Below are 22,324 nucleotides of genomic sequence, written 5' to 3'. Positions count from 1 at the left end.
GCCTCGGCTCGCGTTACCTGCCGCATTTTCCACGCGCAGCGCTCAGTTCGTGGGCGCCTGCGCGCATGTGCAGTCAGTCAGTGTTCGTTTGCGGTGCGGTTAACAATCGAGATACGGATCGCGATCCACCAAAGAGATATACACACATATATATATATATATATATATATCAACGATCCGTGGGAGCAGCATCCCCCTCATAGCCCAACATCCCCCGTATCCCACAACAAGAGTGTACAAAAAACCACGAAAATTGTGTGCTAAATATTGAAATAATTTTGTTTGTATTTTTGTTCGAGTGCGCGACTGTCAAGTGATCGATTAAGTGGTGCCCGGAGATCGCTGAAGAAATTCTCAAGAATTTCAGGTAGCAAAAACGCACACAAATACACACCCACACACACAGAGGATCAGGACTGACAGATAGCCAGATACAGCATCATTCTTGAAGGGTTCTCTTCAGCAGAGGAGCAGCGCAGCTACAGAGGCGGCAGTTTTTCCTGGGAAAACTGTATGCACTCCTAGTGCAGCAGTCAGTGAAGAAGAAATGGTAAGTTCCAAGAATTTGTTCACACGAAACCAGCCACCAAGATACGAGGGTTTTACGAGTGCCAAAGACAGACGTAGGTCAGGGTCCCAGGGCCCAAACCACAACCCGAAACAGAAACAGAAACAGCGGCGACTTTGTAGAATTTTTACGAGCCTTTCCGAGGCCTAAAATTGTTTGTAAGGTACGAGCATCCATAAAGTTTATGATCACTTTCGATGCGGAAAAATAAGACACAAAACGAAAAAAAAACAATGGAAAGGGAAAGCCCTAGACATGGAGATGTAGGACTATTTTCAAGTGCAACATCGTTTAGAAATTTCAGAGGAGAAATAAAGTTCTAGAACATACACCAAAGGATCTTAGATATCTTAAGTGTACATGTACGTTCCACAAGATCAAATTCAGTTTAAGGATAGGTTGTAGGCCTGGATGGGTAGATCACTGCCTCATAGCTGGATGTTGCAATGTGCCCCCAACATATTTTTTACGATTTTACGACTCTGCTAACTTTTATAATTGGTACTCGGCATCTGTAGGCAGATATCCATACAAAAAATTGGAGTTAAAAGAGCATTGAATGAGCTTTTACAGGATTTTTGATTTGTAGGGCTAGGTGGATTATCCCTGAAGATATATCGAGCCAAAGTTAAAGTTTAAGAACGTTTGTGCATATGATAGAAAAAGATGAGTCGATTAATGGTAGGATTTATGTATAAATGATGAACATAATCCTATTCTCAAGAAATTATCTGTTTAACCATATATAGAAGAAAAAAATTGAGCATTCTGTAGCTGAGAAGCTGTCCATTCAAGCCCTTAAGAATCTTTCAAAATGAACTTCAGAGTTTGTCTAGGAATTACAATAAACAAACGATACGCATCTGTAGAGATATGTATGTATCTTGAGAAAACGAATATCACTTTACAAATCTGCTAATTATTGTTCATTGTCTTCGCCATGGATACCCCCTGGGGCTGGAACTGAGGCTGGGACTGAGAGCTGCAAATGGATCGGTGATCGTAGCAAATTGTCTAATTCATCAATCTGTTCCATCTGTTCGAATCTGTTTCGCTTTGATCATTCAATTGCCGCAGATCACACAGCCAGCCAGTGCTCTAGTAAAATATTGATTCAATGGATGCCCTTTCCCATGGCCTCTCTGGGGGGAGGGAAACGGGAACCGCCTGGAGGTACGAGCCGCTCATTATGCCGCTTATCAATCGCAGATATCTGAACGATCTGACTCTGACTTTGACTCTGGCAATTGGCATGCCAATCACGAGTGGCCCAATCGGTGGAAGATCGATGCCAAAATGGCTTACATAAGAGAGGCCAGAAAGGCCAGAAAGGCCCAAAGATATATTATACATTCGGTGGGGCCCCATGGGTGGTGCCACTGCCGCTGGCTCCGTCTCTGTCTCTGGCTCAGGCGTAACAGGTGCGTTGAGTGCATTTCAATTGTATGGATAATTGTGCCGTATTGTAATTGAAATCCACAAAAAAACACTGAATGAATATCTGTTTATGATTTTCGGAGGGGCTAACCACCACGCGAGATGCATAACGAATATGCCACGTAATTGTAACGAATCCGAAAGAGTTGGTGCATAAATTGGTCGGGCTTTTGTCTTTGGACGTCCACCCATCCACCCATCCACCCACCCATTCCACACCCAAAAATGACCAAAAACCAAAATACGTACTCGTATCTACAATATATTTTATTGTATCGTACAATGGCAAATTCCAATTGTGTAATTGTTGGATTGCATTTTATGTGGCGGCACTCTCTGGCCTCTCGTCAGTCTCGTCAGTCAGCGTTTTTATGGTTATTTCGGATATACATATGTACTATACAATCGTTGGTCTTTTTTACGAGTATTCGGGGGCATGCATCATAGTCGTAAAAACCAATAAGCAGCCAAGCATGGATCTGTCTGGTGACCACTGGAGCAGATGTTGGCGGGGGGAACCCGGAGTGTTTGTGGGGTTAAGGTGTCATTGACTGGTTAATGCGCTTCCCAGGCAGATGCACACAGGAGCAGAGGCAGCGATAGAGATGGAGAGAGGGAGGGGGAGAGGGAGAGGATGATAGAGAGAGGCACGCACACAATTATATAATCGCCTTTAATGATGGAACTTTAATTTACCCAACGCTATAGCCGCTCGGTCGTCTGTCAACGCTTAAAGAAGAAAGAAACAGAAAGGCAGTGAGAGTGAGAGTGATGGGAAGAGAGAGCGATAGGTGGAGAATGCAACACTGCGTTGATGCGATAATTCATATAATTGCTAAAGCTCCATGGCAAGTGCATTTTTTTTGTAGTAGAAGGAAAGGAAACCAAAAAACATTGCACTACGCAATCGAAAAATGCTTCAGCATGCCATCTCTTACTTAACCTATTTCTATCCTGCTCACATATGGGGGAAAGTGTTATGCTAAAGTACACTTTATTATAGGTTCTATCATCTATAACAAATGATGTATGACAAAGAAATCCTCGAGGAATTCCGATTGAGGATATCATCCCTGATTCGATCGATGGTATATGTGCTATCGGAATAGGGAAAAATCTCTCTTAATTGTGATCGCTTGTTGATAAGTATATCCCAAATGCAACTAAATATCTCTAAACTATAGCACCCTTTCGACTAAAACCTTTCCCCAAATGATGGTGTACCATCAGTCCCCACCAAATGGTTCCTAGCTCTTAATTAAAGAAGGATTTGATTGATATTTCGTAGATTGTATTCTGCTTTCTCCTCGGATCAGTGGGACTTCTTTGTCGATTCTCCCTTTTTTTTTGGCAACTCATTTGCTTCCGTTTAGATCTCGGGGAAAGTACAAGCAGCGCTTCCGCCCGAACAGACAAAAGAAATTGAAACTTTATTATGCAAATTTTAATTTGATCAGAAATTTACATTTCCTGCAAAAACGTATTTTTGGATGCCAAGCAGATTGTCGCCACTGCGTGGTATATGTAATAATGGAGCGTTTGAACGGGAGCAGTTATGAGATTTGATTTGTGAAATATACATATGCCAGATACAGATACAGATACTCGTACTTGTACTCGAACTCGTACTCTTACGGGTAGTATGTGATTAGAGATTACGCAGATGCAGAGTGTGTTACAGTGGAGACCAATTAAGGCAATGGACGGTGTAAATATCTGAAAATTAATGGCCAAAAGAAAGAAAAGACCACTGTCTGTGTATCTGTCTCGACAATCGCTTTGCTGCCACACACTTAATTATAATTAAAATATTATATATGCATCTCTCGCAATGCCCTGCTTTATGAGGCCGAACACGCAGCAACGGGCCAAAACAAAAAATAGTTTTAAATAATCAGTTTGCAATTTCACTTCAATTTGAACACAACCCACAAAGAGTGTCCCACAAAGAGTGTCCCAGTGGCAGCCACAGCCTCTTCGAGGCGTCCGACGTTCATAATTGAGGAGGAAGGCCCAGAGAGACATCTTCTCTTCCACTGGGAAACAGAAGAGTTTTTCGTTGTTTTCCCACAGACAGATCACCCAGATATCCCCCCCCTCGACAGAACTTGCATAACGAGGAAACGAGCAAACAGCGACTCGAGTGAGAAAATGCCTCTAAAATACTAAATAAATAACAGAGCAGCAGAAGCGGTTAAAAGTCAAACAAGGCCCACCAACAGAGTAGCAGAGTACGACTGACCGACGTAACTTAATTGGCGTCACTTAGGCCAGCGAACAATCTTAATTACCGCATGGACCAGCAGGTGCGTGGCTAGGGGCTGGGGGCTGGTGCTGGGGTTGTTGGGGCGGCACCACTGTTTAAGCCCGAGCAGACGGAGGTGCTCGACTTTTTATAGCTGACCCCCGCCAAAAAAGAAAAAGAAAAGCCAAACGGCACGCAGCTGAAAAACAAAGGAAAATCCATACATTCAAAAGTGAACTCTGTTCAGTGTATGCGACCATAGGTACATATACCCATACCCATACCCATGCCCATGCCCGATCCCGAGTTGCAACAATAAGACCTACAGCCAGGCTACAACAACCACTTTTACTTTTGTTTTCATTCGAGTTGGGGCCTCTTTTTTTCTTCTTTTCTTTTCTTACCAATTTTGAACATTTTTCAACAGCCAAGTTCAGCGCACAGTGGTTTAAGGTCTATGGGCAAATCTTAGGAATATTTCCAATATGAAGAGCAGATCTTGAGAAGATCATTGAAGCTGTCTGAGAATGGGAGCATGTTCTTCGAGACTCATTCTTTCACTTAATGCTGAGAAATCCACACGATCATATATCCCATGATAGCTGAGAATTAAGTAGAGCTCTTGGGGGTTATTTATCGATTTATTGAGGCTTTATAGATCTACTGTATATTACAATAGACCTTATGATGGTATCTACAGAATATTTTCATGTGGAGACATGTATTTTATACGAGATTGCTTCAAGAATTGTCGTCTTTCCATGCAATACTTCCTTTGATTGCTTCAAGAATGCTTCTTAGATTTTATTTCAGATCTCTTTAGACCAAAAATCTCTCTATGGTCGTATTTTTGTATCTCATATGCACTCTCTCGTGCTTGTCCCACTGTGCCCGCTAACCCATGAGGCAGGTCGGTTGCCATATACCGGCCCATACTGGCATTGCACTTTCCTGGCTTTTTGGCTTGTGCGAAAACTAAAGCAAACACGAGCCGGTCGACCGGGGCCAGCGGACGATCCACAATCCGACGACCGGTTCTACGGGGGGGAGTGGGTTCCAGTGGAGCTCCAGGCCCCAGGCCCCAGGCCCGCGTTGTCACACGACAATTACACGCAAGTGTTGAGAGAGGGGATGGGGGATGGGGAATGCGGTGCTGTGCTGTGCTGTGGGGGGAGTGGAATTGCCCCTCCTGCCGGTGCGCGTGTGAAAAGCGCATAATTTTTGGACGCGGACAAATTTTCACTTTTTTCCCGAGCATCTCCAACGACGCGACGGCCGCGATGCTCCTCCACGGGCGTCTCTTTTATTTTTCTTTTCTTTTTTCTTTCATTTCTTTTTTCTTTCAATTCCATTTGGTGGGCTGCTGCTCGCGTTTCTTCTTATTGTTCCGCAGGGTCACACCACACCAATTGGAGGATAGGAGCCAGCACCACCCCCCCCCCACATGGACGTGGATGGGCCTCTGCCACAGTGCCACGGGGGGGTGTGTAGGGCGACAATAAAAGTCCACAATGCGCCGATTATGCTGGCAATCGCTGGGAATCGTTATTTTTGCTGTTATTACTCGTATTATAATGCCGGGTCGCTCGGTCTTTATTTATTGTTGTATCTGGATATACGTATCTTTCTTTGTATCTGTATCTGTGTGTGTGTTTGTGTGTCTGGTGGGAGCTCGTTATGGTCAAAAAGGGGGGCACGGCCCTCGAACGGCTGGCTGCCAACTACCTACTACCTATATCACTGTCAATCTCTCATTTCAGACATACTTTTGGGCCAATTACCTCTTGTCTCTTTCCCACTTGCCTTGTCCGAGGGTATGCATTTGGAGCGATAATTTACAAAGAGTTTATCATCTATTTGGGGCCACGCAATTGTTTGCCATTAGATGTGCTATCCACTGTTAATGAGTGCTTCTTCAGATGTACAATACCCTTTTCCTTGTTTCCACATTATAACCGTGGGACCTTGTCTCGCGGATCAGGACAGATCCAGAGATCAATCGGTAATCGATACACAGATCGCAGACGAGTGGCACACCGCAAAAGCTAAATGATCGCTGAATGAATGGATCTAATCTTCCGGGATTGTGGGGGGGCGGAGTCGGAGTCGGAGTGTTCGATTATGCAAAGAGATGGTTGCATCGATCCAGTGATCGATTGGCTGCGATCGTTGCCTTAATTTGTTTATAATGAACAGCGCGAATGTGTATCTGGAGCCAGCTTTGAGGGGGTTACGCGACAAATGAGACAATTGCTGGATGCGATGGATGCGATGACAAAAACTTGTTAATTACTCGCGTGCTGTCGTCACAATTGCTTGATTCCGCATTGCGTTGAGTACATCATCATCATCATCATCAGCACCATCGTGGAGCCATGACAGACATTTCGCAAATGTGTCTGCAATTTTGGGGCAATACTCGTAAAAGAGTGGCTGCACCACCACAACCCACAACCCTACACAATCTACAGGCATGGCTAATCAAATTAAGCAGCAGTTCATAAATTATCCACATTCGAGTGGATCTGCCGACAAGGCCAATGGCTCTTTTGCTCGTGTCAGCCGCCTAACAGGTCGAGGTGAGATTCATTTTCGCTGCGTCTACAATTTCCATGTCATCACAATTAGAGGTGTCCCAAGGTGTGATAAAGGAACCAGTTCTCTTCAGATGATCTGCCAGATGGCCACATGGGTATTCCATCTACAAGTGTTTCTCCATTCTAGCATTTTAGAGCACTGAATATTAGAGGTGTCTCAAGGTGCGATAAAGGAACCAGTGATCTTCAGATGATCTGCCAGATAGCCACATGGGTATTCCATCTACAAGTGTTCCTCCATTCTAGCATTTTAGAGCACTGAATATTTATGGGTTCCATTTATCAGTTCTGCATGGGTTTACCCAACAACAGAGCCACAATTATAGTGGAATCTGTGCTAGCTGCCCTTCAACATAGTGGTCTCTATCAATTTCCTGCCCAATGTCAACGAAAACTAATCAGAGCATTTAATATATATATATTACTACGCCTTGGCTCGGCCATCAGACACCTATCTGCTATCGGCTATCTCCCCGAAATGACGCCATGGACACCTGTCCCTGTTCCTGTCCCTGGCATACGAGATAAGTCCATTCCATCGATAAATGTCAATCCGAAAGTTTTCATCATTTGAGTCACAGAAGGGCTGCGAGTGTTGGGTGAGTGTTTATTGATTGTCATCCGAGTATTTCTTGCACTCTTGTGTCCCACATTCGCATCGATCTCTGTTGCATGCAGCACTCGCAACGTTTTGTGCCATCTCATATGGAAAATGTTGTCGCCAAGAAGGCGCATCCGCACCTGTCGTATCTCCATCTCCACCGGATTGTCCGACATTTCCGGGAAAACGTTTTTCCACATGGCATGGAAAAGCTCTTAAGATTCTCCCAAGATTCGGATTAGTGAAACGAAGCGAAAGTGATGGATCCCCATCCCCATGCACGAAACGTGCAACGTAATGCTCTAGATAAATGGTGGCGCCACCAGGGCGGGGGGGCAGGGAGCAGAGGCTCTTTTTTTATGCGGAAATTATGTAAACAAAAACATGGGTATGCACTTTCCTGCCATTTGCAGCGGGAAACTGTGTTAATGGGATGCTGATGATGGCAGCCTTTCTTCACTGATTCTCAAGATCCTCCTTGGATGATCCTCCTTGGATGATTCTTAAGATCCTCCTTGGATGATTCTCAAGATCCTCCCTTGATGGAATCAGAAGAATCTCTTAGCAGGCCCAAGATAGGCAATAATTAATAAAAATTCAATAATATATCGATTCTTGAGACCTTTTTGTGTGGGATGTGAAATGTGGACATAATTTAAACATAAAAGCAGAATTCCTTTGGGATCCTTCCTTCAGAAATTAACCCATGACAAGCCACAAATACAAGCAAAAGTTCTTATTCCAAAATATGTAATGCTTCCCACAAGTTTAAGATATTATATAGACATAGATATATATAATATCTATAAGGATGCATCCTGACTAAACCAATGACCCACATTTAATGGAAATCGTGAATGGGGACGCCTTGAATGATCTCCCAAATTGCCATAGTCGATAAATTGATGAATATTTTTGCATATTTTTGATGCATCTTTTTCACGGCTGCCCCTGGGGGGGCTGGGGGCTGAGCATAGCTGTCATCTCCAGCTGCAGACCTCTCCATCCGGCGGCGTCGTCTGTCCGCTGTCCGCTGACGACTTCCAGCCCCATAAAAGTGTATTTTTCTTTGGCGGCTGCTGCCATTACTTTGTTTTGTTGGATCTCTTGGTTGGTTTTTCCACAAAACCATTTCCATACATCTCCCGAGGCGCTGGGGGAGGCGCTGGGGGAGGCGGAGGTGCAGGCACTGGCGATATGAGTACGATGTATATTTTCATAATTAATTTCTGTGGCTTTTGTTGTTTGGAAAACCTAGTGCCGTGCTGTGACAGTTTTTCTTGCCACCGTCGCTGCCGATCCCACCTCCCTTCTGGGTCCCCTCCTGGTTTTGGTTTTATCGACAATTTCACTTTTGCCACAGAGCCACAGAGGAGGCCAGAAGATGCTCTCGTCGTCGTCTCTCATATGTGATGACGACCCATGGATGTTGGGGGTCGTCGACAACAATTGCGGTTTGCTTATTTGCGGCCCCAAAAAGATTCCCAAGCACATTGTCGGATCGCGTGCACTTCTCTGCTCCTCTGCTCCGTGTGGAGCTCTTTTCCCCTTTTCCCCCTTCCCCTTGGTTTGCTGCTCATTTGTCAAACCTTATGGCGGCGGCTCCCAGTCGTTTGCGATTCTCAAGTGCAAAGCCAAGGTTGCATGTTTGGAGGAGTACTGCTCCTCTGCTCCTCTGCTGCTCTGCCAGAGCTGCTTTTATTATCGACACGAACCGAGAAGAAACAAGTTTCTTCCCAGAGCAAGCCAGACCAGATCCAGACCCATAGCCAGAGCCAGAGCCAGACTCCGACTCCGACTCCGACTCCGACTCCGACTGTGACTAAGAGGCAGGCTCCTCTCTTCGTCCGTCAGCTGCTCGCTTGTTTGCCAACTGTTTGCAGAATTTCACTTTCTTTTCAAATTGCGACGACCTCGATTTATTACCAACCCAAACGACATCGCCATGTGGACTGACTGAAGTGCCTGCCTCCCTGCCTGCCTGCCTGCCACTGGAGTGGGGGCTTTGGGCCCCCGCGGATTGGGATTGGCCTTTGTTTTGATACCGTCGTTGAGGCTTAATTGAATTACGTTGAGCTTCTGCTTCTGCTCGAGCTTCAAATATGGCAGTATCACAATATATATATAATATAAAAAAAGAAAGAAGCTGGAAAAAATAATAATAATTATGGGAAAGTGAACGCCCATTGTTGGGCTCTTAGCTCTCTTCGTATTAGGTTTTTTTTTTGTTTTTCGGGGGCTGCTTATTGATAACTCACATTAATGAGAGCTAATTTTCACATAATTAGTCGCTGGGGGACTGGGTGACTGGGAAATCTATAGCCCCGGGGGGTGGCATCTCTCTCTCTCTCTGTGGGTCAGGGGTGCACTCCAGGGCTGCACTCCAGGGCTGCACTCCAGAGCTGCACTCCAGGGCTGCACTCCAGGACTGCACTTCAGGGCTGCAAGATGTGTGCAAGATGTGTGCTCAAGGGCTGCATATATTGATCTCTACTCTTTGATATCCCAATCTCGAAGCTCCTCTTTGGGGGAAAGATCTTAGTGCCTCCATGCCTTCCTCTCAGGCGAGAGACTTCCTTCCTCAACAGAGACTCTGATTCAGTTCCCATGAAACTCCGATCCTGGTCTCTGTTGAACTTTGGCCGGTAGGCGTTCGCCTACTACTGACCAGCCGCCAGGGGTGTTGGGGGATGCAGCTGGCAATGGCCATGGGGGCAGCCATAAATAATGGCAAATTGTCGCTCATTGATGCACCTGAGGAGTGGTGGACATAGACCATTCAATGACCAGAGAGGAAGTCCCAGCCGGAGATGGAGATGGGGTTTCTCGTTTTGTTGGGGTTTTTGTGGCAAACAGAGAGACGCCAACAAGTGGCATGTGGCATCTGGCATCTGGTATCTGGCATATGGGTAGAGTGATGATGCGGTCAGCAGTAGCTGATGGCCATTTACCTTCGGCTAATTAGCAATTTGGTGACCCCGCCCCGAGTGCCTGGGAGAAAGTCGGTCTTCTGCATCGACGGCCTGTGAATCGGAAATTGTCATACAATCGAACATTCAATTGGAATTTTTCTAGGTTTGTGCAATCAAAGCTTATTTATCTAAAGAAGACTCAAGAGGCATCCTTCCCGTCTCAAGTGGCCTGAGGTCTGAGGTCCGAGGTCTTTGCTGGGCCTCCAAGATAATTATTATTTTGTGGAAAACTTAACGTTTTCGTTTATGGCCATAAACGGCCCATGGCCCCATAAAGCTGTTCTGTGTCTCACTCAGGTTTTTGTGGGACTTTATCTCTGCTAATATTTCACCGGTTAGTCAGCTCTTGTTTGTCCGTTTGCCAGTACTGTAATCAGTTCATAGAACGCTGGTCTTTATTCAATTTGAATGTCATTATCGCTGCCCTACAATCTCATATCAGTGGGTTATTTTGTTGTTGTTGTTGTTGAGACTTCTTTGCCTGGAGACAATCATTGGAAATCGCATGCGACTTTGGGTACGAATGAGATCTATTGTGGATGGGGGATGTCTTTGGAAAGTCTTGTTCTTGGTATAGTTTTGGAATGGTTGGAAGAGCCCACATTTCGCAACAAGTTCAGAAACCATTGAAGGTATGTTTCTAAAGATATCAGAACAAATATGGCAATCAAAAAGAACAAACGTGGTTTTCGAGGTTGGGTTACAGAATTGCCAAATTCTACACATTCGCTGGGACTATCTATGGAATCTTTTTTTGACTATAATATATAACATATAGAGTGTTAGTTTTCCAGGTTATTATTATTGCCTGGAGCTATCTATGGAGCTATTGTTAGACCTTAGGCATAAGCCTAGAGAGAGCCTTTAGAGAGATTTTGTGGAAGAACTTTAATCAAAGATCATTCTGGAATTAACTTTTGCTGAATTGAATAGGTTTTCTCATCAATGCTAATGCAATTATGAGTCGATTAGTTCATTTGGTATTGGCTTAATAAATTTAGAAAATAATATAGGGAACGGTCCCTTATAACCTTATAAAGTTTTAATGTTATAATTTTGCATTCGTCTGGATGGAAGGTATATATTCTTCTATAACCATTATGGACCTTGTTCATAGCTAGATCTTAGTTCTTAAGTCGTTCATTCCAAAATATGACTCAAAATGGCATTGAAAGACAAGGTCCTAACTTTTAAAAGGTTCTATAAAAGTGATAGAGTGGATCCTACCACATTGCCGCTGGCTGTTCACATTTTGTGTTGTTTTGGATTTGCAAATACGGTGACCGTGAAACCACGAATCGAATGAGGAATGAACCGGATGAACGGCTTATTTTTGCGCTTTTCATGTTCGGATCCGTAACCGGATCGAATGGTGGCCCGGTCCGGCCGCCTGCTCTCTATAAATTAGGAGCGTTGGCGTCTCTGGCTTGAATTTATGACTTGGAAAGTGAAGTTTGACATCTAATTGGATTTTCCCCTCTCTCCTCTCGATTCCAGGCACTGAACCGCCGCTTCGCGTCCCTCGGCCCCGACAGCCTCGCACTGGCGCTGGCGCTGGCTCTGGTGCTCTCTGCCACAACCATAACGGTGCAGGCCAAGGCCCAGACCCCGGCCCAGGCATTGTCAAGGTCAGTCCTGCCCGCACAGCCGGCGGATCATTTGGTGCCGCCACCGCTGCCCACAGCGCAGCGTCTCAGCCATGCGGCAGGGTACTCGGAGGTGTCCCCGGTAGTGGCCTCCGCGCCTGTCCCCGAGCCACCGGGCTTCATGACGCGCGTGGCCCGATGGTTTGGATTGGGCGGACAGACGCCGCGCGACCAGCAGCTGGGGGCCAGCTCCAACAACTACGCCTACCCCAAGCCCGTGCAGAGCTTCGATGCGTCGGGAAAGCCCTGCAGTCTGTGCAACAAGTATCCCTGGGTGCCGATGGTGGGGCAGCAGCAGCAGCCGCAGCAGCATCCTCCCCAGCAGCAACAGCAGGCTGTCCAATCGTGGCAGGTGCAACAACAGCCGCTGGCCCAGGCATCGCAGCATCGCCAGAGGGCCGTGCAGTTCCGGGCTCCGCCTGCGGCACCAGCGGGGCAGAGTGTCTTCCTGCCCATCACCGTGCCCCTGCCTGCCCTCAGCCACATGGCCCTGCCACCGCTGTACAATGCCCAGCCCTTCCGGCCGCTAGAGAATGTGGCTGCCCCGTCGGAGGTGCGTGCCAGCACAGTGCCGCCGTTCCGGCCGGCACCCAGTCCGCGGCCGTACAGCCCGAGCATCCCCAGCAATCCGGGCTTCACGAGCATCCCGAGCAGCAACTTCGAGATCGTCCAGAGCCACCAGCTGACGGACTTTGTGACCTCCGTGGAGTATCCGGCGACCTTTGTGCCATCGCATGCGATCGATCTGGGAGCCAGTGCACCCCACAGACCCAGCCCCCCCTCGGAGCAGGAGCAGCAGCAGCAGCAGCAGCCCCACCATCAGCTGCAGGACATTAGCACGGTCCGCTACCAGCTGGAGGACCTGAGCAGTGGCTCGGTGCACCAGCACCTGCCCGCCTCGCAGCTGCTCACGGAACTGGGGCACTTTGCGGAGACGACCACGCAGCAGCTGCCGCCGGCCGACAACTATCCGGCGGCATCCTCCCAGCAGCTGCAGCAGGAGCAGGAGCAGGAGCAGCAGCTCTACTACGCGGAACAGTACCAGACGGAGGAGACCAGCACAGTGGTGTACACCACGACAGAGCAGCCGCCAACAGCAGCTCCAACCGCACCACCCGCACCACCTGCACCACCAGCACCACCAGCCCCCGTTGTGGAGGTCAACAACCATCTGGCGGCAGTGCATCATCGCGGCATCTATCATCAGTCCGGCAGCCGCGGTAGGGAGACCCCTAAGCGACTGCTCGACTCGCCCATCAACCATGCCCTGGGGGTGGGGGTGGGGGTGGCCGGGGCGCGTCCCTTCACCCGTGACCCTGCGGATCTGAACTTCCGCCTCAGTCAGGTGTACACGCCCACGGCGGCGCCGCCTACGCCCACCTCCACGTACGGGGCCATCGATGCCAGCGGACAGTATGCGGGCATGTCGCCGCCGAGTCCCCAGCAGGTGATCATCCCCTACACGACAAAGCAGCGGCCACGCCCCTTCGAGCCATGGGTCCATGTCCACAGCCACAGCCAAAGCCAGAAGCAGAACCACAAGCACAGCCACAACCAGGACCATGACCATGACGACAACGATGTGGAGGAGCCGCACGAGCAGCAGGAATCGAAGCTGGCAACGGCCACGGTGACGGCCCCGCCGCCGCCCAACACCCATCGCACCACCAAGTACCTGACCAAGATCCTGGCCTCCAATCTCCGGGAGCTGCTGAAGCGAGAGCGCGAGACGAAGCGCAGGCCGCTGGGGGTGGACATTTCCCGGCTGCAGCACAACATCGACGGCTGGACCGAGCAGGAGTACAACTCGTTGTCGCATCGCCCCAGCACCCCCACGATTCGGGGCCGGTCCAAGCACATCCCCACGGAGTACCTCACGACCACCACCACGACCCCGGCTCCGGCTACGGCTCCGCTCCAGCAGCTGACGCGTCAATCGAAGACCACACGCGGCGGCGGCTTCGAGTTGGGTGGCGGCTCCGCTCCGCCCACCAATGCCGGGGATCTGTCCACCTCCATCAACAATCTGGAGCAGCTGCATCTGCTGGGAGAGCGCAGCTCGAAGCGCTTCCAGCCCCTGGAGGACAATCGACTGCATCTCGACTACTACGAGGCACAGCAGCGACAACGACCGCCCGGCATGACCACACCCCTGCCGAGCAGCAGCACCACCACCACTACTGCCCGGCCAACGACAATGATGCTCGCCAGCGAGGACGCGGTGACGCCGCTGTATGTGAGAAGCACTCAGGCGCCCAAGGAGCTGTGGAAACAGGCCCAGGTGGCCATCCTGCCGCAGACGAATGAGAAGGTCTATGTGGTGACGCCACAGCCCCGTCATCAGGCCTACCATCCGCCGGATGTGCATCATGAGGTGTCTGCCTCGGCATCAGCGCCACGTCCTGTGTACCACCAGACGCCAGCGCCAGTGCCAGCGTCAGCATCAGCGTCAGCGCCGAGATTCCCCAGAGTGCGCCCGACGCCAGGTACAGGTAGGAGCTAAGAACCACAGAAAACAGACAGATAGACGAGCTCACACTCACACTCTCATTCTCTTCGTTACACTTTCCTCTTGTTTTACTTTTCGACTACTCTATGCGCAGGTTTTCTCTGTTTAACGAATGTCCTTGTTTTTTGTTCCAGCTGGGGAACCGAAGGCGGCCACGCCCACCATCAGCTCATCACAGCTGCACAACTATACGCCGGATATCTTTGGGCTAATGGGTCTGTCCGCGTATGTGCCCGCAGATCCCGTGGAGATCATCGACGGCAACTCCAAAGTAAATCGCAATTCCCACCATCGTCTAGACATGTAATCTCGAGCTCTTGTTTTGTCTCCACCACCCACACACACTCCAAACACCACTATACACTCCGAACATTGAAAAAAACCCCCACCCAACACACACTGTAGGTCATCACGATTCTGACAGCAGCGCCAACGGCGGCCGCCCTTCAGAGGCCCACAGCAAAGCCAACGATGTCGCCCTCCCCGAGATAGAGACCATGCCCTAGAAAGAGTTCAAGGACGCCGCGATCCGCCACATCTATTGTAATATATTTCCACAAAAAAAAAGAACAGAAAACACCCCTCATGCAAGGACCAAGGAGGTGTCCACATCAAACTTAGATTTAAAGAAAAGTCTTTGGGAGTTCTATTTGTTAAGAGATCGATCCCCCTAATTCATGTTAGAGTATTTTCGCATTTGGTAGCTTTATAAACGCATAGAAACAGAGGGATCCTAGGATTGCAGAGGAGGAGAGGGATCCAGGGGGTACAGGGAAGGAGAGGGATCCAGGGAGTACAGGGAAGGAGAGGGATCCCAGGAGTACAGAGAAGGGGAGGCATCTAGGGAGTGTAGGAAAGAAGAGGGATCCCAGGAGTACAGAGAATGAGAGGCATCTAGGGAGTGTAGAGAAGAAGAGGGATCCCAGGAGTACAGAGAAGGAGATTTAGAAGCTTCGACGGCTGATAGAGAGGATGATTCCCCCATAGAAAAGATTTACTCCACTTATTTTTTTTTTTCTTTTATTTTCATGTAGTAATATGTGGGCGTTTCTTCTGATAGATGTAATTCTTTGTATAAATATCTATATATCTTATCTGTACTATATAAATCGAATCTATCGAATGTCCTGATGTAGATAACAATTTCGAATGCAATTTTTCAACGTGCAAGAGAAGTACATGAAAAGAAAAAACAAACGATAAGCAAAGTCACTTTAATGTACTCTAATTTTTAAGAATGATTGAATAAAAATAAAATATCATCAAGTAAATTATGCCAATCTTCGACATCTACAAACTGAAAGCTGTTCATAAACCATTCTGAAACATGGGACGACATACATAGTCTATCATCCATCTTCCGGTGTTTCTGTTGAAGACGACTCTGTAAAATTTGGAAAAGAACAAGATAGGTTCACATTTTGTAGTATTTTATTTTATATTTCAGATCAACATGTAGGTGTATCAATGTCGTACACTTCAGCTTCTTTCAAGTGCAAGAACAAACTTTTGCAGACACAAAAGTTTAATCAGAATTCCAATAGCCATGACCAAACTATTTCCAATTCTGTTGCATGCCCCTCGTGGGCCTGAATGAGAAGTAAAAGGTTAATCAGCACCAATCCTACTGGGGCAACCATACATACATACATCTGTAAACATTCTATATGTTTATGATGGATTTGCTGTACTTCCTCTTGTAATATTACTTCTGTGTAATGGCAGATGGCACTGGAGTACTTGGAGATTGGGAGATGATCATCGTGTTTAGCGGGGCGATGATCAGCCCAGCCACCCTCCAGTAGTACCGACTTATAACATTCTATTCCGTGATTGTGGCTTGTTGTTGGCTTCCTTCAACAAATTGCTCGGCAATTGCGGGGAACTTGGTAAAAACTCGTGAGCAATCTAATCGTTTGACCAACTGAATTCAAAGGGATTTTAAAGAATTCAACGAATAAACGGTACCTCAATTGAAAGTCTGCAACCAAAGATGTGTTTTGATTAAATGTTTGAAATTTTCGCCAACAAAAAACAATTTTTAATTTTGTGTATAATAATACGAGTGTAGTCGTACGTCTAGTGTAAAATACAATATTGAATTTTAGAATGATAAAACAGAAGACTACTAGATCCTAAGATATTTTCCAAAGTAAAGTAAATTTTGTTATGTTTTGGTGGCTTTTGAAATCTATCGACTGGCTAGAGTGTTCAGCTACGAACTATATCTGGTTTCCATCAATTCAGTAGTAGATATAGATCAGTCCCCTCTTTGGTGTATCCACTTGTAGATTCCTGAGAAATTTGTGAGATCAGAAAAGCTTCGATGCCAGGAAATTTACAATTTTCTATACGGCCGGCTAATTTTAAGTTCTCGTTTCTCCTTCAAGTTTGAACTTTTTTTCCCAAAAACGCTTACTGGAAAAACCTTCCTTATCCGCTTTTTATATTCCATTTTTTTCAACATTTTTAAAAATTTGTTTTTTAACCCAATTGGTCAGAAAATCTAATCTATTCGATTCTGTCTAGACTCTGCACACTCTGCAAAAGATTTGACAGCCTAAAAGCATGCTACACTTTTCCAGCGTGCCATGTCATCTCCATGTCATTATTATGTAGAGCATGTAAAATGTCATGTAAAATGTATGTGTATTTTGATAATATTTAATTTAAATCTTAAAATATTACCAAAACCCAGCACCTTTTCGTTCGAAATATTGTAGAAATTACAAACGCCTCGTATGAATTATATGTCCCAATTAAGCAAAAGATTTCAATGCCTTGATTTTCGTTATAAAGTTTAAGTTGATTGATGTAAAAGCTGGATCTTCCCTGAAAGTGCGTTCAGGGACCCACCCTGGAGAGTTTGATAGATATTTCCCTTTACATAAGTATATATCGAGTATAGACCATGTTGTACTTTGTATTTTTTAATGTATTACAAGACATTATCTTAGAGATAGCAAAAAAAAAGAAAGTATTTTCTAACTTAAGCGCCGAAGGACCGGATGGGATGCCGACGGATGATCAGCTATTCTCCAGGCGCTGCTTCCGCCGATGGCGTCGAATAAGCGCCTCCAGGGTCCAGGAGGCGGCGGCCACAAAGGACATCATATTGAGACAATGCAAGGTCACCGAATAGTTAAAGCGATCCCGCACAAGACCTGGAAGAATAACGAAAGCGTGATATCGACAGGAGATCAGATGAGAGACTCGACTCGACTCACCGACAAAAGGTCCGCAGATGAGTGTAAACAGCCCCGAGATGAGCAGCTGGAGGCCCGAGGCGCCTGGCAGTCGATTCAGCGGCACGTAGCCGGGTATGATCAGGGGCCAGAATATGGTGCGCACGCCCTTGCACAGCCCAATCCACACGAAGCTGCACAGGATCATGGAGTAGGATCGAGTGCAGGCCACCACCGTGCGGCCCAGTGCAATCCCGACGACGCCAATGAGGAAGAAGACCCGGTTATCCCAGGGGATCTTCTCGGTCAGAAAGGGCACCAGGAAGCGCATGGTGATGTCCAGGCCGGCCAGCAGGGACATGGCCAGCGTGATCTGGGAGGTCTCGAAGCCGAAGTCGACCAGGATGAACGGCGTCAGGATGGAGAAGTTGAGCTCCCCAAAGTTGATGATCGTCAGACCCGCAACGAGATTCACGAAGGTGAAGTCGCGCAGCAGGTCCAGGTCGAAGAAGGTCACCACCTTCTGGAGGAAGCCTATTTCCCCCGGACTGGTCTGCACCTCCGGATCCTTGTTGTTGTTGTCCTCCCTGGCAATGGCCCGGTGCTCGGAGCACCTGCAGCAGAGCTTCGCCTCCAGATTGGACTCGACGCGCTCTCGGCGAAAGTTGTTGGGCCTGAGGAACTCGTCGTCGCCCTGGTGCTCCTCGCTGATGGGACAGTGCAGGCGCTGCGTCTGCTCCAGATCCTTGGAGCTCGACACAGTGCGAAAGCGCAGGCGTCCCGAGGTCAGCGAGGGCCGTGACCCGAACCAGCCGTCGTTCGCACGCGACAGCATGGGGGTGCCCGGCTCACAGATCTCATAGCCCGGCCGCTGGGCATCGTCGTCCTGGCACAGGTACTGGCTGGAGAAGATCCCCCCCGGCTCGCGCTTCTGCTGCCAGGCGCAGTGGGCGCACAACGCCTCCGGCGCCTGCTGCTGCTGCTCCACCAGCAGCTCCGGCTCCGTGCTGCTGCCGTTCACATGGTACCGCACCGGCTGGTAGATCATGGCACTGACAAAGGAGTGCAGCGAAATGGCTGCAAAGAGCAGCACGGTGCCCTGGACGCCGTAGACGGTCAGCAGGAACGTGACCAGATACGGCAGGAAGATGGGACCCAGGCCCGTGATGGTCCACGAGAAGCCGGCGGCCTTGCGTCGCTTCTTCTGGAAGTACGTGTTGATGGCCAGCGAAGAAGCCGAAACACTGATGCCCATGCCAAAGCCTAGACAAGAGGATTCTGTTGGTAAAAAAAGGCAGATCGCAAGGGCACTGAAGATGACTCACCGAAGAGCAGGGCATAGGCCACCATATAGCCGACGAATGTCTCACAGAAGGCTGTGAGCACTATGCCACTGGAGATCAGCAGGGAGCCGGCCATGGCCACCTGGCGAAAGGTGAAGCGCCGGAACATCGGCCCATTCAGTAGGCCCGTGCAGGCGGAAACCGCCGGATTCGTGTTGATGATGGCCGTGATCTGAGAGCTGGACATGCCCAGGTCCCCCAGGCGCTCTCTGAACAGGAAGCCGAACTGCTGCAGACACGGATAGATGGACAGCTGTGGGGGTGGGGAAAGGACTTGCTCAATTCGGGGGGAAACGAGGGCGAGAGCTGAAGCTGAGGCTGTGGCTCTGCGGGCATTGGACACCTTTTACCTACATTGGAAACGCCAGCGGCGACGCACACCAGCCACGCCCAGCCGCCATCGGGGGCCACAAAGTCATCGCCCAGATCGCTCTTGTCGTTCCTGTTGTAGTACCGAGCCGAGGGGGCCTTGGCCAGGGGCCGCGTGGTGTTCTGGTAGACCTTCTTCTCAGCGGATTCCATTGCTGTTGCTGAAAAGATCCAAGGCAGAGACAGGGACAGGGACAGAGTCAGTATGGGGATCAGTTGATCTGTCGAACCCCGGAATGAGGAACCATTTACACGCGAAGCTCGTGCTCATACAAAAGCAATTGTCGCTTCGAGTATGATTTACGAGCCGATCGTCAATTTGTTTGGTGTAACACTTTAACGATCCACTTGCCACAATTAACTGCAGCCCCTGAAGGTTATGAAGATGCGACCGACTGCATATGGTGTAGTTCTCAAGCCCCCATATACTCTCAAACACGCTTTCTGGGTTTCTTTCGGTGTTGTTGCCAGCAGAACCCAGAGCCCGGGTTCATGGCTGCGGCTTATGCTAGCCCAGACCACTCTCCCTCTCCGATCGATCTCTCTCTCTCTCTCTCTTATCAGCATAGCAGTCATGTGACGCGGACCTAGACCCAGAGACCGAGACCAAGACCAAAGTTAGCGCGCAAATAGCTAAAGATTTTCGTTGAGTGAATCACTTTCATTATGTCCTCTAGAAGATTTTGTTGCCGGCGAGAGGAGAAGGTCACTGATGTCTGGAGGCGTATCAGTAATTAGTTCAGTTCCCAAAACAAAAAAAACTGAAAATGCGATCAACGGAAAGCATTTGTGTGGAAAATCCAAAATATTCCACTAAACTCTGGCTCAAAGATCCTCCAATCTCTGTCGTTTGTGGGGAGAGAAGGATCTATAAAAGAGGCCTCAATCAGAGTTCCACCTAGTTGGTGATTTGCTGATGCTGTTTCAAATTGTATAACCATCGAAAACATGCGAGAACATCGCACCCCCTTTGCTCTTCGATTGAGGGAGGTGTGTGCCACAACCTGATGACAGATTCCCAATGATAGTAAATTGAGGACTTAATTAGATAAGGTTTTACTTGATAAGAACTATCGGCAATAAAGTGAAACTGAAACCTACGTAAAATCCAACTGGAAGGTGGATTTTAGTTGTGTTAATCAGCCGATAAAGGTATTTAAAGGAAAAGGTCTCAATAGATCTAAAAATATACCATATATTCCGGAAATGTTAAGAATTCCAGGAATAACGATTATTAGCCTCGTCTATCTGTACCCAGACTGAAGACCGTCCTTGATCTTTCCTGATTCGTTGGATATGTAATGGATCAGTTTGTTATTGTGGAAATTCCATTGTTTTAGCTCCTCGAATCACTCGAAATGATCGCAAAACAATTGGCACAGATCGCCACAGATAAGCAAAGCCCACTACTATATTGACTATAGATCCATCCAGCGATAACGATGATAAGATTGCGATGCCTTTACATGGGGTGGCAACGTTTTGGTGACTTGTTGCCAATATTGTGCCACCAGCTGGGGCTCCCAGATAGCCCATGTGGTGGATTGGGGTATTGACATTACATTCCCAAGGCCCCTTCCACTTTAATCGAAGGGAATCGCTGATAGCAGCGGCAGCAGGAGGAGGAGGAGTAGGAGGATGAACCCGTGCGAGGTGCGTGGCAAGAACGTGCCTGTTCCTTCTCCATTTGCTAGATGATGCTCCCCGTCTCACAGTCGAATCACTCACCTATATCCTCTATAGTATTTCGCCCTCTCCTTGGCTAGTGCGCAAATTGGCAACGATGAATATTTTTAGTTTTTATTTCGGTTGCTATTGATGCTTAATGCTTAATGCCTGATGCCTTTACCTTTGCCTCAGCGTCAGCCTCAGAGTCAGCCTCCGCCTCCGCCTCGGGTGTTATTTTATTTTTACACTCTCTGTCACACGCGTTACAGCGCATTGACTGACTGAATGATTGGCGTACTGAATGAATGACAGGTTGAATGCCTGCATCTAATTGAAACAGACACACACGAAATGCAGTCCAAGTTCAAGGTTGCCCAGAATGGTGTCGTATGGGCACTCCTTGGTTCACCTATTTCTCGAATTTAAAATATCTACAGATCTATAGATCTACATATATACATATATGTAGGCCCGACTCGCGACTCACGACTCGCGACACACTCTACGGGGGTAATGGGAATGCAATGCCCGATCCGAATCCAATTGCCATTTGGCGGAATATTCCTCTAATCGCGGCCCCGTGTTCTCTCGCCCCAAACGCCGTCGTCGTCGTCTTCGTCGTCGACAGCTGAGGAAATAAACTAAAACTGAGAACTAAACTCAACTGAACCGAACCCAGCACAGGCACAGGCAGAGCAGAGCAGAGCAGAGTGTACGGCGTGTACGGCGTGTACGGACGGGCAATCGAAAGATCGGATCGACTAGCGCCAATCGAACGACGTCGACGTAATGAGCAGCAGTGAATGCCCGGTGGGGGGCAAGAGGCTGCCAGTCCGTACGTCCGTACTTCCGTCCGTCCGTCCGTCTGTTAGTTAACAGTCGGCTGTAAAGGTGCGAGCAAAACGATTTGTTTGCTTTGGCGGTAGCCAAACAGTGCGTCACTAACATATAGGCATAGCCATAGGTACGATACGATTCGATACGATACGATACATCTATGTTATGCATATTTCGTTGGTTCGTTCGTGAGTTGAGGCAGGCCACGTGCTGTCTCCCTCCGCCCGCCTGCCTTGGTCTTTCTTTCTCTGACACCTGTACCCCGTACCACGGGCTTTACCCGAAGAGCCCAAAAGTGTGCAGCAAACATTTGGTAGATCTCTTGACAACCTTTTGTTGGTGGCTAA

At 48.1% G+C, this 22,324-nt stretch overlaps 2 protein-coding genes and 1 long non-coding RNA gene across 8 annotated transcripts; 1 reads left to right on the top strand and 2 right to left on the bottom strand.

The window, feature by feature from the left end:
- LOC6901621 (uncharacterized) lies at positions 1 to 15,816 on the top strand. Of its 2 annotated transcripts, none has more exons than XM_033383279.1 (4): positions 1 to 550; positions 11,918 to 14,552; positions 14,710 to 14,846; positions 14,981 to 15,816. In XM_033383279.1, the coding sequence occupies exons 1-4, from the start codon at positions 548 to 550 to the stop codon at positions 15,065 to 15,067; spliced, it is 2,862 nt and encodes a 953-aa protein (XP_033239170.1). In that variant the 5' UTR covers positions 1 to 547; the 3' UTR covers positions 15,068 to 15,816. The 2 variants fall into 2 exon arrangements, with proteins under 2 accessions (XP_033239170.1, XP_033239169.1); XM_033383278.1 differs by having other exon boundaries at positions 8 to 550; positions 11,918 to 14,558.
- Positions 15,817 to 15,988: 172 nt separating this feature from the next.
- LOC26532822 (uncharacterized) lies at positions 15,989 to 16,709 on the bottom strand. 3 transcript variants are annotated; one of them, XR_004470093.1, is made up of 3 exons: positions 16,544 to 16,709; positions 16,226 to 16,499; positions 15,989 to 16,164 (listed from the first exon to the last, which is right to left on the bottom strand). It is a non-coding gene; the product is annotated as an uncharacterized lncRNA (long non-coding RNA). The 3 variants fall into 3 exon arrangements; XR_004470092.1 differs by having other exon boundaries at positions 16,222 to 16,483; positions 16,544 to 16,708; XR_001452868.2 differs by having other exon boundaries at positions 16,226 to 16,483; positions 16,544 to 16,700.
- Positions 16,710 to 17,478: 769 nt separating this feature from the next.
- LOC6901622 (uncharacterized) lies at positions 17,479 to 21,834 on the bottom strand. Of its 3 annotated transcripts, XM_015186413.2 has the most exons (6): positions 21,322 to 21,834; positions 21,201 to 21,234; positions 19,458 to 19,633; positions 19,086 to 19,356; positions 17,803 to 19,023; positions 17,479 to 17,739 (listed from the first exon to the last, which is right to left on the bottom strand). In XM_015186413.2, exons 1-6 carry the CDS (start codon positions 21,412 to 21,414, stop codon positions 17,603 to 17,605), a joined length of 1,932 nt encoding a protein of 643 aa, XP_015041899.2. In that variant the 5' UTR covers positions 21,415 to 21,834; the 3' UTR covers positions 17,479 to 17,602. The 3 variants fall into 3 exon arrangements, with proteins under 3 accessions (XP_015041899.2, XP_002134292.2, XP_015041900.1); XM_002134256.3 differs by lacking the exon at positions 21,201 to 21,234 and having other exon boundaries at positions 21,322 to 21,827; XM_015186414.2 differs by lacking the exons at positions 21,201 to 21,234; positions 21,322 to 21,834 and having other exon boundaries at positions 19,454 to 19,586.
- Between the last annotated feature and the right edge of the window lie 490 nt (positions 21,835 to 22,324).

The sequence above is a fragment of the Drosophila pseudoobscura genome, chromosome X (assembly GCF_009870125.1).
Source record: "Drosophila pseudoobscura strain MV-25-SWS-2005 chromosome X, UCI_Dpse_MV25, whole genome shotgun sequence".
Taxonomy (NCBI): domain Eukaryota; kingdom Metazoa; phylum Arthropoda; class Insecta; order Diptera; family Drosophilidae; genus Drosophila; species Drosophila pseudoobscura.
Note: the sequence above shows the minus strand (reverse complement) of the source record. Positions and strands in the feature narration are given on the sequence as shown.

What these genes read in the sequence shown, in the direction of transcription:
- LOC6901621 (XM_033383278.1), top strand. An exon ending in GCGCCCGACGCCAGGTACAG is followed by an intron (nt 14,559 to 14,709) that starts GTAGGAGCTAAG and finishes TTTTTGTTCCAG; the next exon opens with CTGGGGAACCGAAGGCGGCC. An exon ending in TCATCGACGGCAACTCCAAA is followed by an intron (nt 14,847 to 14,980) that starts GTAAATCGCAAT and finishes CACACACTGTAG; the next exon opens with GTCATCACGATTCTGACAGC.
- LOC6901622 (XM_015186413.2), bottom strand. Translation starts at nt 21,414, where the DNA reads ATGCGCTGTAACGCGTGTGACAGAGAGTGTAAAAATAAAATAACACCC. An exon ending in AAATACTATAGAGGATATAG is followed by an intron (nt 19,634 to 21,200) that starts GTGAGTGATTCG and finishes GGATCTTTTCAG; the next exon opens with CAACAGCAATGGAATCCGCT. An exon ending in TCGCCGCTGGCGTTTCCAAT is followed by an intron (nt 19,357 to 19,457) that starts GTAGGTAAAAGG and finishes CCACCCCCACAG; the next exon opens with CTGTCCATCTATCCGTGTCT.